The 19,060-nt window shown below is 41.3% G+C and overlaps 1 protein-coding gene across 5 annotated transcripts in view; it reads right to left on the reverse strand.

The window, feature by feature from the left end:
• Nucleotides 1–3,019: 3,019 nt before the first annotated feature.
• The window catches only part of LOC106676656 (NLR family CARD domain-containing protein 3), a 28,848-nt gene continuing 12,807 nt past the window's right edge, over nucleotides 3,020–19,060 (reverse strand). The window contains exons 1-9 of one of the 5 annotated variants that reach the window (XR_013094066.1): nucleotides 14,653–15,711; nucleotides 14,171–14,344; nucleotides 11,304–11,477; nucleotides 10,915–11,088; nucleotides 9,671–9,844; nucleotides 8,155–8,201; nucleotides 7,785–7,993; nucleotides 6,774–7,058; nucleotides 3,020–3,727 (exon numbers count right to left, since the gene is read on the reverse strand). Coding sequence is in view for 4 of the 5 variants with exons in the window: in XM_076876604.1 (XP_076732719.1) it covers nucleotides 7,455–7,993; nucleotides 8,155–8,201; nucleotides 9,671–9,844; nucleotides 10,915–11,088; nucleotides 11,304–11,477; nucleotides 14,171–14,344; nucleotides 14,653–15,620 (2,250 nt within the window). In the remaining variant the exon portion in view is untranslated. Of the gene's footprint in view, nucleotides 3,728–6,667; nucleotides 7,994–8,154; nucleotides 8,202–9,670; nucleotides 9,845–10,914; nucleotides 11,089–11,303; nucleotides 11,478–14,170; nucleotides 14,345–14,652; nucleotides 15,712–19,060 lie in introns of those variants that run through there. The other 4 variants (XM_076876605.1, XM_076876607.1, XM_076876604.1 and 1 more) reach the window with 4 other exon arrangements.

Consider the following 19,060-nt stretch of genomic DNA (forward strand, 5'->3'; position numbering starts at 1 on the left):
AGGCTGCTGGACACTGGCACCACCGGGCCCTCTGACCACCACCAGTAGGCAACGGGTGAAGTGTCTTGCCCAAGGACACAACGACCGAGACTGTCCAAGCCGGGGCTTAAACCAGCAACCTTCCGATTACAAGGCGAACTCCCAACTCTTGAGCCACGATCGCCCCAGTAAATCAGACACAAATTCCACAATAACAGCAGTAATAGTAATGATAAGCCGGCATAACAAAAATAACCTACTGAGCTCAATATTTCAATTTCTGGTCATTTGTCAGGTCTGGATTCCTTATTAGTCTAGTCAGGGTTTCTTACTAGTCTAGTTCTTTTTTCCTTGGTTTTGTGGTTTGTGTGTTACCACTTTTATGCCTCTCTTGAGGGAGAGATTAGTTTAGTCTGGGCACAGGCTCGCTACCTCTATCCGGAGAGAATCCAAAATCTTAGTTGCTTTATCACACGAACAGAACACCTAGCCAAAATGACAGAAAATTCCGCACAGACCATCCGAAGCCTGTCTCGTCTACCTTCCACGTGCGAAAAACCAAGCTCGTGTGTAATGGTGGTCCGGTGCTTGGAAGGCGGGACTGAAACCGCTTCCAACAAATGAAATGGCCATTACCCAATGTGATCCGTAAAAAGAAAAATAAAGTTTGATAGAGGATCACACTTCTTTCAAAATAAATTTGTCTTTTCAAAATCAGAGAGTGGAAATACATTTATACAAATAAAGAGAAAGCAAGAAAGAATAACAACAAAAGCTACTGGGTTACATACACTTGTGTGTAAAGTGGTTAAGTAGAGCAGAGAAGTGCTAGTGTATATAAGAACCAGTCAATTTATCATAGTTGTCATTACCTGGATCTATAGTACCATTAGAAACCTTGAAGTTGTTTTGTGTCTAAGACTGCATTTTTGATCTGCATAATATTGCTAAAATTAAAAACATGGTGTCTAAGAGTGATATTGAAAAAAATTCTTCATGCATTTATGGATGGAACCATTTTGATTCCCTTTTAAATAATCCTAAGTCCTAAAAGCTATCTGTAAACCTTTCACATTGTGTTCATTGTATTTATTCCACAACCAGTCAAGGCAGGTGTTCATAAAAAACAACTACCCTCTCAGATGCATCATTTCTAATTTGGTTTCTTTGACTTCGTATACGCCTCCATTTCTTTATCTCTCACAGGAAATGTCAGAGCGCTTGTGTTCGGCTCTTTTTCAAGGGGAGGTAACATAAATGAGCCCAGAGACGGGGGGGCAGATTAAAAAAACACAAGGTTTATTACCACAACTGAAAACACATAGTGAAACGACTCACTAGGCACTGAGGCAATTCAAACAAAAAAACAACTCTCAAATTTTCAAATAACACAAGAACACTAATAGAACACGAGTCATCTCAAAGGCCACAACTCAAAAAACAGAGGCTCAAAAGGCAGCGGCACAAAGGCAGAGGCAGGAGGGACAGCCTACGTCTGTTCAAGAGAGTCGAACATGAGTGAAGAATCCTCAGCCTTTTGTACTCCCAGGTAAACGCAGGCAGCCGCAGCAGCCAACGGTGTGTGTGGACTGGTCAAATACTCGTGTCAGCCAAAAGCGTTTCTCTATTCTCACTGACAATTTAAAGCATTTAGAACTATGAACCACGTTTGGTAAATGAATTGATTTTTATATAGCACTTTTCTATTCTCCCGGAGTACTCAAAGCGCTGTATAGCCTCATTTACACCCACTTCTAAACTCAAGTGTAAACTAACCAACATTCACACTCTGATGGATGCATCGGAGAGCAACTTGGGGTTAGTAAGGATATTTGGCATGCAGACTGGGGAAGCCAAGGATCGAACCTCCAACCTTCCAATCAGTAGCTGATCTGCTCTACTACCTGGCCAAGGTCTTTCTGTGTGGAGCCTGAATGTGATGCCTGCGGTTGTTTGGGATCTCTCCCAGTACTTTGGCTTCCTTCCACAATCCAAAGATATGCAGTTAGTGGGTTTTGGCTAATTAGTGGTTCTAAATTCTAAAATAACACGTACCAGTTAAATTAAACTACAGGAGAGTCTTAAAGAGAAAAAGACATTTATACAGCATCAAATCGCAACATCAGTCGCCTCAAGGAGCTTTATACTGTAAGGTTGACCCTACAATAATACATCCAGAGAAAAACTCAACAATCATGTGACCCCCTATGAACAAGCACTTTGGCGACAGTGGAAAGGAAAAACTCCCTTTTAACAGGAAGAAACCTCCGGCAGAACCAGGCTCAGGGAGGGGCGGGGCCATCTGCTGTGATTGGTTGGGGTGAGAGAAGGAAGACAGGATAAAGACATGCTGTGGAAGAGAGACAGAGGTTAATAACAGATATGATTCAATGCAGAGAGGTCTGTTAACACATAGTGAGTGAAGAAGAAACACTCAATGCATCATGGGAATCCCCCAGCAGCCTACAGCTGTTGCAGCATCACTAAGGGAGGATTCAGGGTCACCTGGTCCAGCCCAATAAGTCTCTTGATGGGGGGGGGGCATTTTTCTGTCCTGTACAATGAGATGATAAACATGTCAGCCGACTGACTAATTCTACATATACTGTGGTTTAAAATACAGGAATTTGATTGGACTGTTAAATTTAAATTTTAAAGATAAATGCCAGAGATTTTCACTCGTCTTTGATGCCATCAAAATGAAGTTCAGTGCGCCCATATTTGAGCACACGTAATAAAAAACTTCACATTGCAAAAGGGAAGTAAAAACATTTTCTTAATGGCATATAGTTTCATTTTACAACACAATTACTGTGAAATAAAGCATGCAGAATACCTTTTAAACAATCACAGTCACATACATGAATAAAATGTCATTTTTATTTAACTTTCACACTGGATTGATATTTTTTTTGTGATCAACATTTTATTGATTTAAAACGGGGTTGGGGGGGGGGGGGGTACAGACATATACAGTAGAACTGTAAACTGCAGTAGCAAAGCAAACATTAGCAAACAAGGCATAGGGACAGCAAAGAAAAGACACAACAACACAAAGTTAAAACCAATTATTGCCTCTTCCAGGAGATAACTCTGGATGAGAAGGTTTTCCAAGCGTCAACAGTCGTGGGTCGAGCTTTATTTAATTTTGCTGTGGTATGTTCAAAACCAATAACACGGATAAGACATCGTCTCCAGAATGATTCCATACAAATGTCAGGACAGAAGCATTGCTTTGTAATAGTCTTCTTTGCGCTGGATTGATATTTTTGTTTGGACCGCAAAAACAAAAATTTCTGTAGTTATCTTTTTAAAAAGTTCCCAGATGGTCCTAAAATTATACTTCAGAAAGTATTTTAGTTAAAATCACTGTAGACGGCCTGTGGGCGTCCTCTCTCTGCAGACATGAGGTAATATAAGGATTGCTCTGACTTTTTTGCTTCATCTCAGTGGATTTCTTCCCATGTTTTCCAGACTCTTGACTATGAAACCCAAGCGTCCTATACTTTCAAGGTGGAAGCATTTAATGCAGAGCTAGATCCCCGTTTCCTCCATCTGGGGCCCTTCAAGGACTCTGTGACAGTCGAAATTAACGTACTGGATGTGGACGAGCCTCCTGTCTTCACCACGCCTTACTATTCTTTGGACGTGTACGAGGACACTCCCCCAGGAACCATCATTGGCTCAGTGACCGCTTATGACCTGGATGCTAGTAGCAGTGCTGTCAGGTGGAAAGCGCTTCACAGATCTGTGGAATTATGTCAACAGACTGTTTATTTTTTTAAGTATTGTTAACAGTATTATTCATTTCCTGGAAGGCTGGAAATTGTAACGATGTTGTTCTACATCATAGTTTGAATTGGATTCTTGATCAGAATCTAAATTATTTAAGGTGTCGCAGAAAAATACAACAAAATAAAATGATCTGACCAAGACAAAAACTGGTATTTTGAAATTATATTAATAAACGCAAATTCACTGTGTAATTGTGTAACTTGATTAGAAGCGTCCTCCTGAAAATAAGCCATCAGAGTAACATCCTCCTCTCTGCCTCTTAATGCGCCCCGGTTGCTATGGTAACGTGTAAATATTTCTTTCAAAATAAGACTCACAATTGCAACACGGGAGGAAGGCCTTCCATTAGGCCTCCTGTCCTAATTTTCTCTCTCCATGAGGACACTCCAGGGCCAAGCGCAGCAGTGGGTGACCAAAATGAAAATGATGAGGAAGTGAAACAGCCACCAACGACAGGGAGGAACAGAAGAAGAGACAGGAATAATGAACTGCCAGACCTCATCAAAGAGTACATGAGGCAGAAAAGAGAGGCTGAGGAGAGGAGAGCGCAGGAGAACAGGGAGAGGATGGACAGACTGTTTTCACTTCTTGAAAGATTAGTTCCAAAATGGGGTAGTTTAATAATTTAGACTACCCCACCCTCCCAGAGGCATGCCTACCTATTCGGACCTGGATATCGTCTTCCAGAGGTGGTGTGTGCCGCAACAATCTAAGTCATCTGCACCGTGCTACGAGCAGAGACACAACTATGACGCGGATGGCTCTACCAAATGTAAGGTCACAGGTGAACAAGACTTTTATTTTAAATTACTTTTTCCTCTCTTCGGGGCTTGACATCTTGTTCCTGACAAAGACATGGATTTGCCCTGATGACTCCTTCTCCTTCTCGGAACTTCTTCCTCCTGACTGTTCCTTCTTTAGCTCACGGGCTACGGGTGGAGGTGGTGGCTTAGCCTCATTTTTTAAAAATATACATAAAGCTTGGCAGCAGCCTTCTCCTACCTATGGTAGCTTTGAAGTTCAATTAGTGGAACTGGTCAATTCTTCTAAAACCTTGTGTGCCATGGTTTATCGACCGCCGAAGTATAATAAATTCTTTATTCATGATTTTACTGATCTGTTAGGATCTATTTTTGTTGAATAGGACTGTGTTCTTATTACTGGTGATTTTAACATTCATATTTGCTGTAAGGATGACCTTTAGCCACAGACTTTCTTACCTTAACTGACTCTTTTAACCTTGTTCAGTGGGTTAGTGGGCCAACCCACTTCAAAGGCCATATTTTCAATTAGATGATGACGACCCATGATCGGAAGGTCGGGGGTTCGAATCCCCTGAACGGCTAACCTGAGGTACCCGTGAGCAAGGTACCGTCCCCACACACTGCTCCCCGGGCACCGCGCTGGTGGCTGCCCACTGCTTCACTGAGTAAATGGGTTAAATGCAGAGAAGAATTTCCCCACGGGGATCAATAATAATAATAATAATGGATTGCATTTATATAGCGCTTTTCGGGACCCTCAAAGCACTTTACAATTCCACTATTCATTCACTCTCACATTCATATACTGGTGAAGGCAAGCTACAGTTGTAGCCACAGCTGCCCTGGGGCAGACTGACAGAGGCGAGGCTGCCATATTGCGCCATCGGCCCCTCAATAAAGTATACATTACATCATACATATACATCATTATCACGACATTGCTCCTTCGTTGCACTGCTTCCTTGAGTGCACGAGAGAAGTTAGAGAATGGCTTTCAGGCAATTCCCTTATCCTGAATGAAAAGAAAACGGAGATTGTAGTGTTTGGCAACCATATCCCTAGGGGCCTATTAACTGATACCTTTGGTTCCTTTGCCACTTCTTTCTCTGACTCGGTTAGTGACCTAGGTGTCCTGCTGGATAGCTCTTTCAAATTTAACAAACAAGTGTCTTCAGTAATCAAATCAACTGCGCCTTATTGCTAAGGCTAAGCACTATGTCCCTCATAAAGATCTTGTAAACTCATTCATGCTTTTATAACTTTTAGATTGGGTTACTGTAATTCTCTCTACTTTGGTCTTCACTCTGCTCTCCTTCACAGACTTCAGCTTGTCCAGAATGCTGCGGCTCGCCTCCTGACTGGTACTAGAAAGCATGCCTCTGTCACCCCTGTTCTTGCTGATTTGTATTGGTTACCCATAAAATATCATATTGAATTTAAAATATTGTTGCTCACCTTTAAAATTATAAATAATTTAGCCCCTCGTTATCTTGTCAGTCTTCTTAGTCTATATGTCCCTGGGCGAGCCCTCAGTTCTTCAGCCCAATTACTCCTGGCTCAGCCTAGATCTAGACGTAAATCTAGGGGTGACCGTGCTTTTGCCCTGGTTGCACCGAATCTGTGGAACAACCTTCCTATCACTACCTGTGCGTCAGACTCCGTTTTATCTCTTAAATCCCGTTTAAAAACGCATTTATTCAACATAGCCTTTCCATCTAGTTAGTGTCCCTATTTTATATTTGGTTCAATTTCCTAGTTATGTACTTTATCTTTCAGCTATATCTGTTCTTAGTACTTTGTTCTTATATTTCCTTCTATTGCTGTATAATTAGTGTCCTTTACCTGATGACATATGTGGTACTTTGTTAATTGTCTTTTATTTAATGTATTAATTTTCCTGTTTTTATTGTAAAGCACTTTGGTGTACCGCCAGTCTTTTAAACGTGCTATACAAATAAAGTTGTATTGTATTGTATTGTATTTGAATATATTTGTTACATTGTTATATGTGTTGCATTAGTTTAAAGGTTTTATGTTATTAATAAATTGATTAACACAAACAATAATTGATACTGAACTCAATTTGATTTACAGGCATTTTTAACATGATGAACATAACGCTAACTATGAACAATATTACATGGATATTTATTTGATAGCAATAAAATAAATAACAACAATTAAACCAGAATATTTCAAATACACAGTATGTAAAGATGAAAAAACAATATTTACCATTGTTTACACAGGATTAACCTGAGTGACCTGTTCCTGGATCATTTCTGTAACAACTGTAATAGATTACAGGAAGTCTCTGGCAGTGTTGCTGAATCTGCTGGAGCAAGATCAGAAATAGATGGGGTGCTGCAACTGAGACCTGCGGTTTGTCTTTTCTGGTCGGTGATTGTAGAATCTCACAGGGTTGTCTGCAAAGAACTTTAGCATGCTTCCTCCCACTGTCCACTGCATCGTCCATCCACAAGGTTTGCAGGGCTGGCTCACTCCATGGCTGCCACACCACTAAGATGTTTTCAGAAATATGCAAGCAGGACATGGTGGATGCTATATTACTACTAGTATAATACTTGTAACTCTGTAGCAGACAACAGTTTGATAAAGTGCTATGTACAAAAAGAAAACAAAAGATTAGATTCTATAAGTTTCAATGGCATTTAGTTTATATATTTTATATAATAAATTACATGTGTAATAATGACCGGTGTTGTGCCATAAAATGATCGTCTGCCAAAAACCAATTTCTGGTTTTTGCCCAAAACTGATTACTTGTATTTAAATTGCTAAAAATACCTTGTTGGTCTATAATACGTGAAACATATGTCAAATGTATTAATGTCATTAATGATGTCATTCGTGATGACATGTTTCTCTAACAGGAGGACACTCTTTACACTCAACTCAGCACAGACACACTGAGGAACCTGGAAACAAGAACCTAAATCCAGGATAAAGAGTTTGAGTGAATGTGGTGTTGAAGGTGTGGAGGTGGATCAGAGTGTCAGAGGAAACTCTGTAGAAAGACAGAGTGCCAGCAGGACAGTCCACATACACTGCTGCTCTGTTAGAGACAGAGGAGGAGGAGGAGGAGGAGGAGATGGATGTTCCTGTGTTATTGTGTCTGACAAATTGAGGACCATCATCAGTGCAATATAGACTCCAGGACTGATCATTAAATCCAAACAGACAGCCATCACCTCCTCCTTTTCTTCTGATGCTTCTGTAACTCACTGATATCTCAACGTCTCCGCTCCACTCGACCTCCCAGTAACAGCGACCAGTCACATCATTTCTACACAGTAGTTGAGTCCAGTAATCAAATCTGTCTGGATGATCAGGATATGATTGAACCTCCTCCACACGTTTCACCTTCCTGTTGTTGTCAGACAGTTGGAGGTTTGTGTGCACTGTGTTTGTGTCGATTGTGAGTTGACAGGAATCTGATGGAGAGAACAAACACAATCCAGCTGCAGTTATTGATCCATCATCTGTTCATTGATTGACACTTTGATGATGACTCCTGACATCAGAGATGTGAATGATGAAGATGGTTGAATGTGTGCTGCTTTGTTTTCATGAATCCCATTAAAAACACACTTACACTTCCTCAGACCTGGTCTCAACCATCGGACTCCAGCAGGCTCCACCCTGAAAGGAGGAGGGGGGTCAGACCAGCACAGTCTCTTTCAGCATGCACACATGTACATTACATGGCTCTCATACACATGAACATTCATAGTGTTCATCAAAGTGAAATTCTGTAGAGATGTGTTTGTCCCATTTCCTCATTCCAGACTGTTACAGGTCCCGGATGGAGGAAACACAGCACAGATGACCCTCTCTAAAGACTTTATTGTCTGGCCCCATCCTGCTTTATGACTGAGGCGAATCAGATGTGCACAGGACAGACTGCCATTTCTCTAGACAGGGTTATCTTTGTATTAGTCCTAAAAGATTAATCAACATGATGTCTTGAGTCAGTACTGCAGCACAGTAGTTTTACAAAGACTGTGACGCTGGCACTGTTTCAGGTAATCTCCCAAGTTAGCATCCCTAAAGAGATACTGGCCATCTCGTTCATGTCTTGCACACTGAAAGAACAGTACAAATTACTTGGCATTAGATTTATTTAGACCAGCATCTACCAGCCTCAGAGTGAAAGGTTGGTGGAGCATCTCAAAAAGACTTCAAAGGTCATAATTCATAAATTAATTCACAAGAAATGCAATTGACTTTTTTGTTTGCAGTTTAGGAAGTGCACCACACCTCTGCAGGAATTTCTCCTTTTGACCTGCTGTTTGGCAGCAAATCCTGTGGGTGTTGGACCTAATTAATGAAAAGTGAAGAAGGTCCAAACCGAGTAAAAAATGAAATATTTTCTTAGAGCAAAACTACACACATAGGGCTAGTTGTGACGAGAGAATATGCTCCAGGGCAAAATCAGCAGCACTTATAAAAAAAGAGGGGCTATGCTTAAACAGTTTTCACTAGGAGACAAACACCCTTCATCTAGATTAAACTTAGTTGCCAAGATGCAAGGACCCTTGGTTACATGGTGAATAAGGGCCATTTACCCCAAGTGATCTTGTGGCTGGGTACACTGTCTTCACTATTATCTAGTGGGATGCCACAGCTGGAACATGATTTTTTTTTTTTATAATAAATTCACAACACAACATAATTTCCCTGTGGTTGTTAGGTTGTCACACAGTCCACTTAAATACAACTTTACCAATAATTTGTTTTTAACATTTTGATCAATTTAGGCTTAGTCCTTGCACTGTCCCTAAACAGAAATTAATCTAATTTGAATCCAGTCAAAAGTGAGGGAGGGGATTATTCTTTAAAAAGACTATGCCATTAAACATACAGACATCTATCCAAACAGGTTAATAAATGGTGAGCAAAATCCAGTTATGAATATTGGTCCTGGATTAGTCCTTTTTGTACACCACACTGATTAGTATTTCTTTATAATCCCGTTTGATTAATATTTGTGTTTCTGAAAATATTCTGGCATGTGTCATTGTCACATTTGCATCAATCAAATAGCAAGTGATTGAACAACACAGAAGATATTTCCAGCTCTTCCTCTTCTTCAGACATTCTTTTCATACCTTAGTGTGTCCAGTTTCCAGCGGGGATCCTTTAGTCCAGCCAACAGCAGCTTCATTCCTGAGGCTCCTGGATGATTGTAGCTCAGGTCCAGCTCTCTCAAATGGGAGGGATTAGAGCTCAGAACTGAAGCCAGAGATGTACAGCCTTCCTCTGTGATCAGACAGCATGACAGACTGCAGAGATACAAAACAATCAATCTATAAATATTTATGTAGCAGTAAACCCTACAACATTACAGAGAATGCCTGAAAAAACAGACATTTTATTGGAGTTCTACTTGGGTATATTGGGCAGAAAAAACTGCCTTTTAACAGGAAGAGATGTCCAACAGAACTAGGCTCAGGGACTGTTGATTCAACTGTAACTATATGATTCAATTTAAAAAACAAAACAAAAAACGTTTGAGGTGTAATCTTAAAAGCAAAGATTGTCTCTGTCTCCTCAGTGCAAACAGGGCCCTGGTTCACTTTGGTGTTGCTTTGGCCATGCACCTCTTGATTTTTTCCAACTTTGAATTTTGCACTGCTGCTGGGTTAACAGTTTTTACTGTGATTTTAATGATATTTCAATACAGAAACTCAGAGATTCATAAATTATAGTGGGGAGGGTTTGTTGTAACATTTTAAAAAAGTTCAACTTTGCAGACTGAGAGTAATTGGCTTTGTTTAGATATGGGTACTATGATGTCTCAAACATATAATATTGCAAATGGCAAAACTGTATTTGAGAACAAGAATTTACACTTTAATTCTAGACTCAATGGGGGACATAGGAAGAGAAGCCAATTTGGAAATAACAGTTTTTAACTTTCTATTCACAGTCACTACTCGCTGGAGCATTTTAGATCAACTGAAACCTTTTTAGTCAGTATGTACATAGTTTTTTCAGCATCAGTCAGAATCAGAATGTTTTAGATTTTATTGGTGTTGATCACAACAGGGATGCCAGTATTACATTTATCTTATTGTACTGTACAATATAAAGCGCCTTGAGGCGACTGTTTTTGTGATTTGGTGCTATATAAATAAGATTGAATTGAATTGAATCTTCCTTATACACAATAAAAGACATGAGACGATGAGAAAAGAGTCCAAAATTCCTGCTGATGTTTTGGAAATATTTCAGACAATGATTCAGGGTCTACTAATCAAACCAAAGGCAAATAAAATGCACCTGACAATTTTATAAACATTTATTAGAAATTGTAAGCTTGATTATACATTATGGAGAGTTGAATCCTGACCTGAGACTTTCCAGTGTACAGTGTGGACTCTCAACTCCAGCACACAGAAGCTTCACTCCTGAATCTTCTAGGTTGTTGTCACTCAGGTCCAACTCTTTCAGACTAGAGGACTGAGAGCTCAGAACTAAGGACAAAGCTTCACAATTTCTCTCTGAAAGGTTACAGACACTCAATCTGGAAAATAAAGAATACAAAAACAGTTTGGGGACTGGCTGGAATAAATTTTGCCTTGTTTTAAACACATCAGAAATGTGGGAATTCCCCGTGATTTAGAAGAAATTAAAAAATACTGAGATACAACAAGAAACATGTTAGGTTCAAATTTATTAGCTACTTTAGACTGGTTAATCATGTCATTTAAAGAACAATATAACATTGTTGGATGGGACCTTAGTGTTTCCAGTGCACAATGTGGACTCTGCAGTGCAGCAGACAGAAGCCTCACTCCTGAATTTTGTAGGTCGTTGTTACTCAGGTCCAGCTCCCTCAGATTCGAGGTTTGGCAGGTGAGGACTGAGGACAGTGCTTCACAGCTTTTTTCTGAGAGGAAACAGCTACTCAAACTAGACATAAAGAACACAAGAATAAAATCAAACATCATGGATTCAAAATACTTTCATGGTGCAATGAGGAGGTTCTAGATTTGGCTATACACACACACACACACACACACACACACATCCATAGAGCGCAGTTCTAGGAACAGCTAAGAAAATGCACAGGACCCACAAGCTCCCAGACCTCTGGTAGAGGACCCGAGCTTGTCTATAAATATAGATATCTATCTATCTACATATATATATATACATACATACATGCATATACATATATACATACATATATACACATACATACATATACATATATACTAGGGGTGCAACGATACACAAAATTCATGGTTTGGTTCGATTTTTTCGATACAAAAAAATGTTCATGCGTTTTTAATTTGTCATTTATTAAAATTATAAATATATATTTTAACTCAAAAGTACAGTTTTTAAATTTAATGTTGCTGAAACAACAAAGTAATAAAAAAATAAATCTATCTGATCGAGAAATCACTCATCTTTGGAAAAGAGAGTTTATTACAGAGAAATGGCTCTTTCCAAAATAAAAGCTCTACTATACGCTTCTTCTGGGCTATATTCTCAGCAGCATATTAAACATATCAGGTCCCCATAAGGAGAATCATGTGCTAACGGCTGTCTAAATGACTCGGGTAAAGTTTATAGCATGCCTGCTGGTTTTTGTCTACTTCCACTTGTCTTTGCACTAGGATGCTGTCGGAGTAAATGTGCAGTCATATTCGATGTGTTCCCACTAGTGCTGTCAGTGTTAATCTCGTTGAAATGACGTTAAAGCCACAACACGGCAAATCTCCATTAACGAGCTACCGCGGATCACCCCGTGCATGGGGCTGGACGGCCAACACGTTAACGAGCTAACTGCGCTAACACACTAGTTCCCACCAATGTAATTGAGCATTGCGTGGCACATCCAACATACTATATATATATATATATGTGTGTGTGTGTGTGTGTGTGTGTGTGTGTGTGTACACATATATATACACACATATCCGGGCCATCAACACGTACGCCCTGCCCATGATCAGGTACCCTGCTGGGATAATAGGCTGGCCGAAGGAGGAGATAGAAGCCACTGACATAAAGACAAGAAAGCTCCTTACCATGCATGGAGGGTTTCACCCCAAGTCCAGCACCCTGAGGCTGTACGCTAAGCGGAAGGAAGGGGGCCGGGGACTGGTGAGTGTCAGCACCACAGTCCAGGATGAGACAACGAACATCCAAGAATACATTGGGAAGATGGCCCCAACTGACCGAGTGCTCAGTGAATACCTCAGGCAGCAGAAACCCAAGAAAGAGGAGGGAGACGAGGAACCATCATGGAAGGACAGGCCCCTGCACGGTATGTACCACCGGCAGATAGAGGAGGTGGCTGATATCCAGAAATCCTACCAGTGGCTGGACAAAGCTGGACTGAAAGACAGCACAGAGGCACTAATCATGGCAGCACAAGAACAAGCTCTGAGCACAAGATCCATAGAGGCTGGGGTCTATCACACCAGGCAAGACCCCAGGTGCAGGCTGTGTAAAGATGCCCCAGAGACAATCCAGCACATAACAGCAGGGTGCAAGATGCTAGCAGGCAAGGCATACATGGAACGCCATAACCAAGTGGCCGGCATAGTGTACAGGAACATCTGTGCCGAGTATAACCTGGAAGTCCCGAGGTCAAAATGGGAGATGCCCCCAAGGGTGGTGGAGAATGACCGAGCTAAGATCCTGTGGGACTTCCAGATACAGACGGACAAAATGGTGGTGGCTAACCAACCGGACATAGTGGTGGTAGACATACAGAAGAAGACGGCTGTAGTGATCGATGTAGCGGTTCCGAATGACAGCAATATCAGGAAGAAGGAACACGAGAAGCTGGAGAAATACCAAGGGCTCAGAGAAGAGCTCGAGAGGATGTGGAGGGTGAAGGTAACGGTGGTCCCCGTGGTAATCGGAGCACTAGGTGCGGTGACTCCCAAACTAGGCGAGTGGCTCCAGCAGATCCCGGGAATAACATCGGAGATCTCTGTCCAGAAGAGCGCAGTCCTGGGAACAGCTAAGATACTGCGCAGGACCCTCAAGCTCCCAGGCCTCTGGTAGAGGACCCGAGCTTGAAGGATAAACCGCCCGCAGGGGCGTGCTGGGTGTTTTTTGTATATGTATATATATATATATGTGTGTGTGTGTGTGTGTGTGTGTGTGTGTGTGTGTGTGTACACATATATATACACACATATATAACAGGCTGTAATTACTGTCATTGAACTTTATGAAAATCAAATAGATATAGCAATTGACTGAGATTTGGAAATAATAAAAAATAGTGAGGCACAAGAACAAAAGGATGACGCTCACCTTTAGAGGTAAGTATTTCTCAGGTGCATTGAATAGATAGAATAAACTGTAGAAAACTAAACAGCAGAAAGAAGAAGAGAAATAACAATTTTAACATAAACCAGTGGCACACTCAAGGGCCTGATCAACCCTGGCAGGGCCTCCTTGGATGAGCGTGTCTAGTGATAATGGCCGAAACGCCGATGAATCCAAGGTCCTCTACTGACGATGTGTCCCAAATTTTAATATGATAATTTAGATCAGATATTTAATCCCTAAACCTAACCAAGGAAAAATGGCAGATTAGACTGGGTAAAAAAACGAAAGTTATACATTTAGCCGACCTCAGACTTTCCAGTTTACAATGTGGACTTTGTAATGCAGCAAACAGAAGTTTCACACCGGAATCCTGAAGGTTGTTGTTACTCAGGTCAAGCTCTCTCAGCCTAGAGGACTGACACCTGAGAACTGAGGACAGAGCTTCATAACTTCTCTTTGAGAGGAAACAGCCATTAAGTCTGAAAAAAGAAAATCACCTACATTTATCACCATGTCCTAGACGTTTGGGAGAATGGAATGGATTTTTATTAGATATTTCATAGGGCCGCACAATCACAATAGATAGATTAGCAGCAGTTCAGTGTTACTGCTATGAAGCATTAAAAACATCTTGTATTTGACTGTAAATACTATCTAAAATACGTTAAAATTTCAAGGGATAGTGCTTTTAGTTTCTTCTTTTTTTTCCCTTTAAAATCCACAGGACAGTTTTTTTTAACTAGAATAGATATTTAAAAACTAAAAGTATAGTCACATGTTTACTTACAGAGCTCTTTTGGAGGCTTTGATCACTGGCAGCAGCCTCAGAAGAGCCTCCTCTGAAGCAGAGTATTTCTTCAGGTCAAATACATCCAGATCTTTTTCTGATGACAGTAAGATGAAGACCAGAGCTGACCACTGAGCAGGAGACAGTTTATCTGTAGAGAGACTTCTTGATCTCAGAGACTGTTGGATCTCCTCCACTAGAGAACAATCATTCAGTTCATTCAGACAGTGGAACAGATTGATGCTTCTCTCTGCAGACATATCCTCACTGAGCTTTTTTTTAATGTACTGGACTGTTTCCTGATTGGTCTGTGAGCTACTTCCTGTCTGTGTGAAGAAGCCTCGCAGGAGAGTCTGATTGGCCTGCAGTGAAAGACCCAGGAGGAAGCGGAGGAACAAGTCCAGGTGTCCATTTGGACTCTGTAAGGCCTTGTTCACAGCACTCCGGTGGAGAGATTGAAGTTTTGGTTTGTCAAATAATTTAGAGAATTTGAGGGTTGTTTGTTGTTCTTCCAGCAGATTGAGTCCAGACATGATGAAGGTCCGATGGACATGAAGAGCAGCCAGAAACTCTTGAAAACTCAGATGGATGAAGCAGAACACCTTGTCCTGGTACAGTCCTCTCTCCTCTTTAAAGATCTGTGTGAACACTCCTGAGTACACTGAGGCTGCTCTGATATCGATGCCACACTCTGTCAGGTCTGATTCATAGAAGATCAGGTTTCCTTTCTGCAGCTGATCAAAAGCCAGTTTTCCTAGATACTTAATCATCTTCCTGTTCTTGGGACTCCAGTGTGGATCTGTGTTAGCTCCTCCATCATACTTGACCATCTTCATTTTGACCTGAACCACCAGGAAGTGGGTATACATCTCAGTCAGGGTCTTGGGCAGCTGTCCTCCCTCTCTGGTTTTCAGCACATCCTCCAGAACTGTAGCAGTGATCCAGCAGAAGACTGGGATGTGGCACATGATGTGGAGGCTTCCTGATGTCTTTATGTGGGAGATGATCCTGCTGGCCTGCTCCTCATCTCTGAAACTCTTCCTTAAGTACTCCTCCTTCTATGGGTCAGTGAACCCTCTGACCTCTGTCACCATGTCAACACAATCAGGAGGGATCTGATTGGCTGCTGCTGGTCGTGTGGTTATCCAGAGGTGAGCAGAGGGAAGCAGTTTCCCCCTGATGAGGTTTATCAGCAACTCATCCACTGAGGTGGACTTTCTAGGATCAGTTAGGATTGTTGTTTTGTGGAAGTCCAGAGGAAGACGACACTCATCCAGACCATCAAAGATGAACACAACCTGGAAGTCTTCAAAGCTGCAGATTCCTGCTTCCTTGGTTTCAGTAAAGAAGTGATGAACAAGTCCCACCAAGCTGAACTTTTCCTCTTTCAGCACATTCAGCTCTCTGAAAGTGAATGGAAATATGAACTGGATGTCCTGGTTGGCTTTGTCTTCAGCCCAGTCCAGGCTGTATTTCTGTGTTAAGACTGTTTTCCCAATGCCAGCCACTCCCTTTGTCAGCACTGTTCTGATTGGTTCATCTCTTCCAGGTGAGGCTTTAAAGATGTCTTCTTGTCTGATGGTTGTTTCTGGTCTGTCTGGTTTCCTGGATGCTGTTTCAATCTGTCTGACCTCATGTTCATCATTGACCTCTGCAGTCCCTCCCTCTGTGATGTAGAGCTCTGTGTAGATCTGATTCAGGAGGGTTGGGTTTCCTGCTTTAGCGATGCCCTCAAACACACACTGGAACTTCTTCTTCAGTGCAGATTTAAGTTCATGCTGACAAACTGCAGCAAAGTGTTCTTGATGGAAAGCAATATATAGAAACTAATTATGTTTTAATAATCACACATTACATGTTTAATTTTCTAAAGAAACCACTGTTTGAATACATTTAATCCTTTAAAACCAGTCGGAGCGGGAACGCTCCATTTTGCGTAACTATTTTTAAATGCCTGTAGAACCACATAAGCTAGCGCAATAATTTTTTCTTGCATGTGAAACCGGAGGAGTTGTACTTGCATCTTATGCCATCAGCTTGTCCTAGGTCACTGTTTCTTTCCATATATAGCTTTGCAAAACTTGCGTAAAAATCACTGGCAGCAACAAAAACACAATATTCCAGAAACACGCTTTGCCGATCCGATCATAGCACTTCCTACATTGGAATAGACATCAGTGTGAACTAAAGGGCTTTGGAGAGTGATGTAACGAAAGGGGGCGTGGCCAGGATTTTTGGTTGAGGTGCCATCTTTCTGGGCCAAACAAAGTTCAAGCAAAAGAGGAGCGAAAGCACACACATCAGCCATGGTTCGCACTTGCTGTGTGGTCGGCTGTAATGTTCGATCGCACGACCGGCAAGGGAATAAGCTTGAGAATGGTATATCTTTTTATGCTTTCCCAACCTGGAAGCAACATGAGGGAGCTCATGTATCGGATGTTACCAAGTGAAGACGTCAAGCCTGGATAGCTGCTGTGAGACGAGCTGATATCCAGTTCTCTTCCATCTCCAAATATCTGTTGGTGCTCAAGACATTTTCATTCCGGTAAGTTCTAAATATGTTCATATCACTATTTATAGCCTATTAGTTTTATTTTCGATGCACTCTGAGGTCATAGCAAATTACAACAAACATCCTACTGAGTGATTTTGCAGAATTACTCTCTATTTATAGAGTTGCTAATTATTTGGCATTATTGCAGCAAACCAGCCTATGAAATGGATGAAACACATCGTGACTGAGTTCCAGCGCTACACAAGAGACCTGCTTCAAACATACCACCATGCCAATCAGATTACTTCTTCCATGTGAGGGTGAAGAGGTGACCCTTCTGGATAAGATGGTGAACAGTATGGTAGTAAAACCAGGGAAAAATGAAACTTGTTCCTGTTAAATATTCTTAAGTCTTGTACTGTATAAATAGCAGTAATGTTTCAGAAGTACAGTAAATTAAATAGTGTTAGCAGTGGGTGCTATCATGTAAACGCTGTCATGATTTTATGTGAACATTTTGTCATTTGTAAACTATAAATGGCATGGATTCTACATTATAGATCATCATATCAGTTACAAAGTGGTTTTAATTTTTTTTTAAAAAGGCAAAAATTAGTTTGTTTCTTTAGTCAACTTTTGAACAGTGGTACTCAGTCAGTACATATTCAGTAAATGTAAATTATTTACATGGCAGTGCACTTCAGGCATAAGTCTAGACAGTAGATAAAACATTATGGGTCATTCCCACAACCCACAGCTTTACTGTGTTCCAGCAAAGTATTCAATAGCAGTGACAACTCCTCCACCATAGCAGGTGGGATTTTTCTTTTTTTGAGGACGGCTCCTTTTACCTGTCACTACGGATGGTCTGTTTATGTTTTGATCAAGAGCCTTTTTTTGGGCAGCTGAAGAGGAGAAGTCCATCTTAGGGCCAACCTCTGGCTGCATCTTGGTCATATTCCCCAGCAAAACCCAGTATGCAGGTTCATCTGTAACAGTCCTTGTGCCACAGATCAACACTGTTGGTTCTACATTAAACAGAAGAGCAGCGACAGGGGTGCAGGTCTCCGTGACTCCAGCCATACAGGTGTAGTGGGCGGCCCACTACACCTACCCAATCTTTGGTGAATTGGATGTGTCCCTCCAGAAATTTCTAATTGCGAAACTGGTTCCCCTTGTACGCGCTGACTCCACAGACAAGGTACGATAATATATCAGGCTACGTCAATAGCGGTAGGTCTTCAGGGTTTCTACTCCACGGGTCCACATTTCCAATGTAGGGAATTTTATGCAAGTACTGCCTCTTTGCATCCAGATGCAATCTGTCTCTGTACCGTCCTTTTTCTTTTAAACTGCTTTAAGAATGTTTCTAGCAATCGTCCTTCCAAGATAGTGTGTTTGTTTTGATTAGTGGCCCAGGAAGATGGCGCGGCGCTCCCACAATGCATTGTGGCGTGACGTCAACTCCAAAGCCCTATCGTATGTCTGACATTACGTGCCCGGAACCGGAAGTGACATAATTTTCGCGGAAAATGTAGCTTTTACCTTCGTGGCCTTATAAGCCTACACTTGTGTTTTTAAAAGTCATGTTTGACTTTATGCCTTGTAAATTAGAATAGACAGCTAAAGCTAGAAAACTAGAAGCAAGGGATGAACAGAATGTGGGAAAACCGCCAACTGGACAACAAGAAAAGGGAGACTGAGGACTTAAACCCACACATAGGAAAACTAGGGGATGGGAAACAGGAAGAGACTATCAAAATAAAACAGGAATTATGGAGAAAGACTTACACACCAGGCTTTCCACAGGGACTGAGAGGGGAAAAAACAGACATGAGAAGAAGACTATCTGGTAAGACAGAAAGGGAAAACCAAATGTGAAGAAAATGCTGACTAAACCCAAGAGAAGAATAG

The sequence above is a fragment of the Maylandia zebra genome, linkage group LG18 (assembly GCF_041146795.1).
Source record: "Maylandia zebra isolate NMK-2024a linkage group LG18, Mzebra_GT3a, whole genome shotgun sequence".
Lineage (NCBI taxonomy): Eukaryota > Metazoa > Chordata > Actinopteri > Cichliformes > Cichlidae > Maylandia > Maylandia zebra.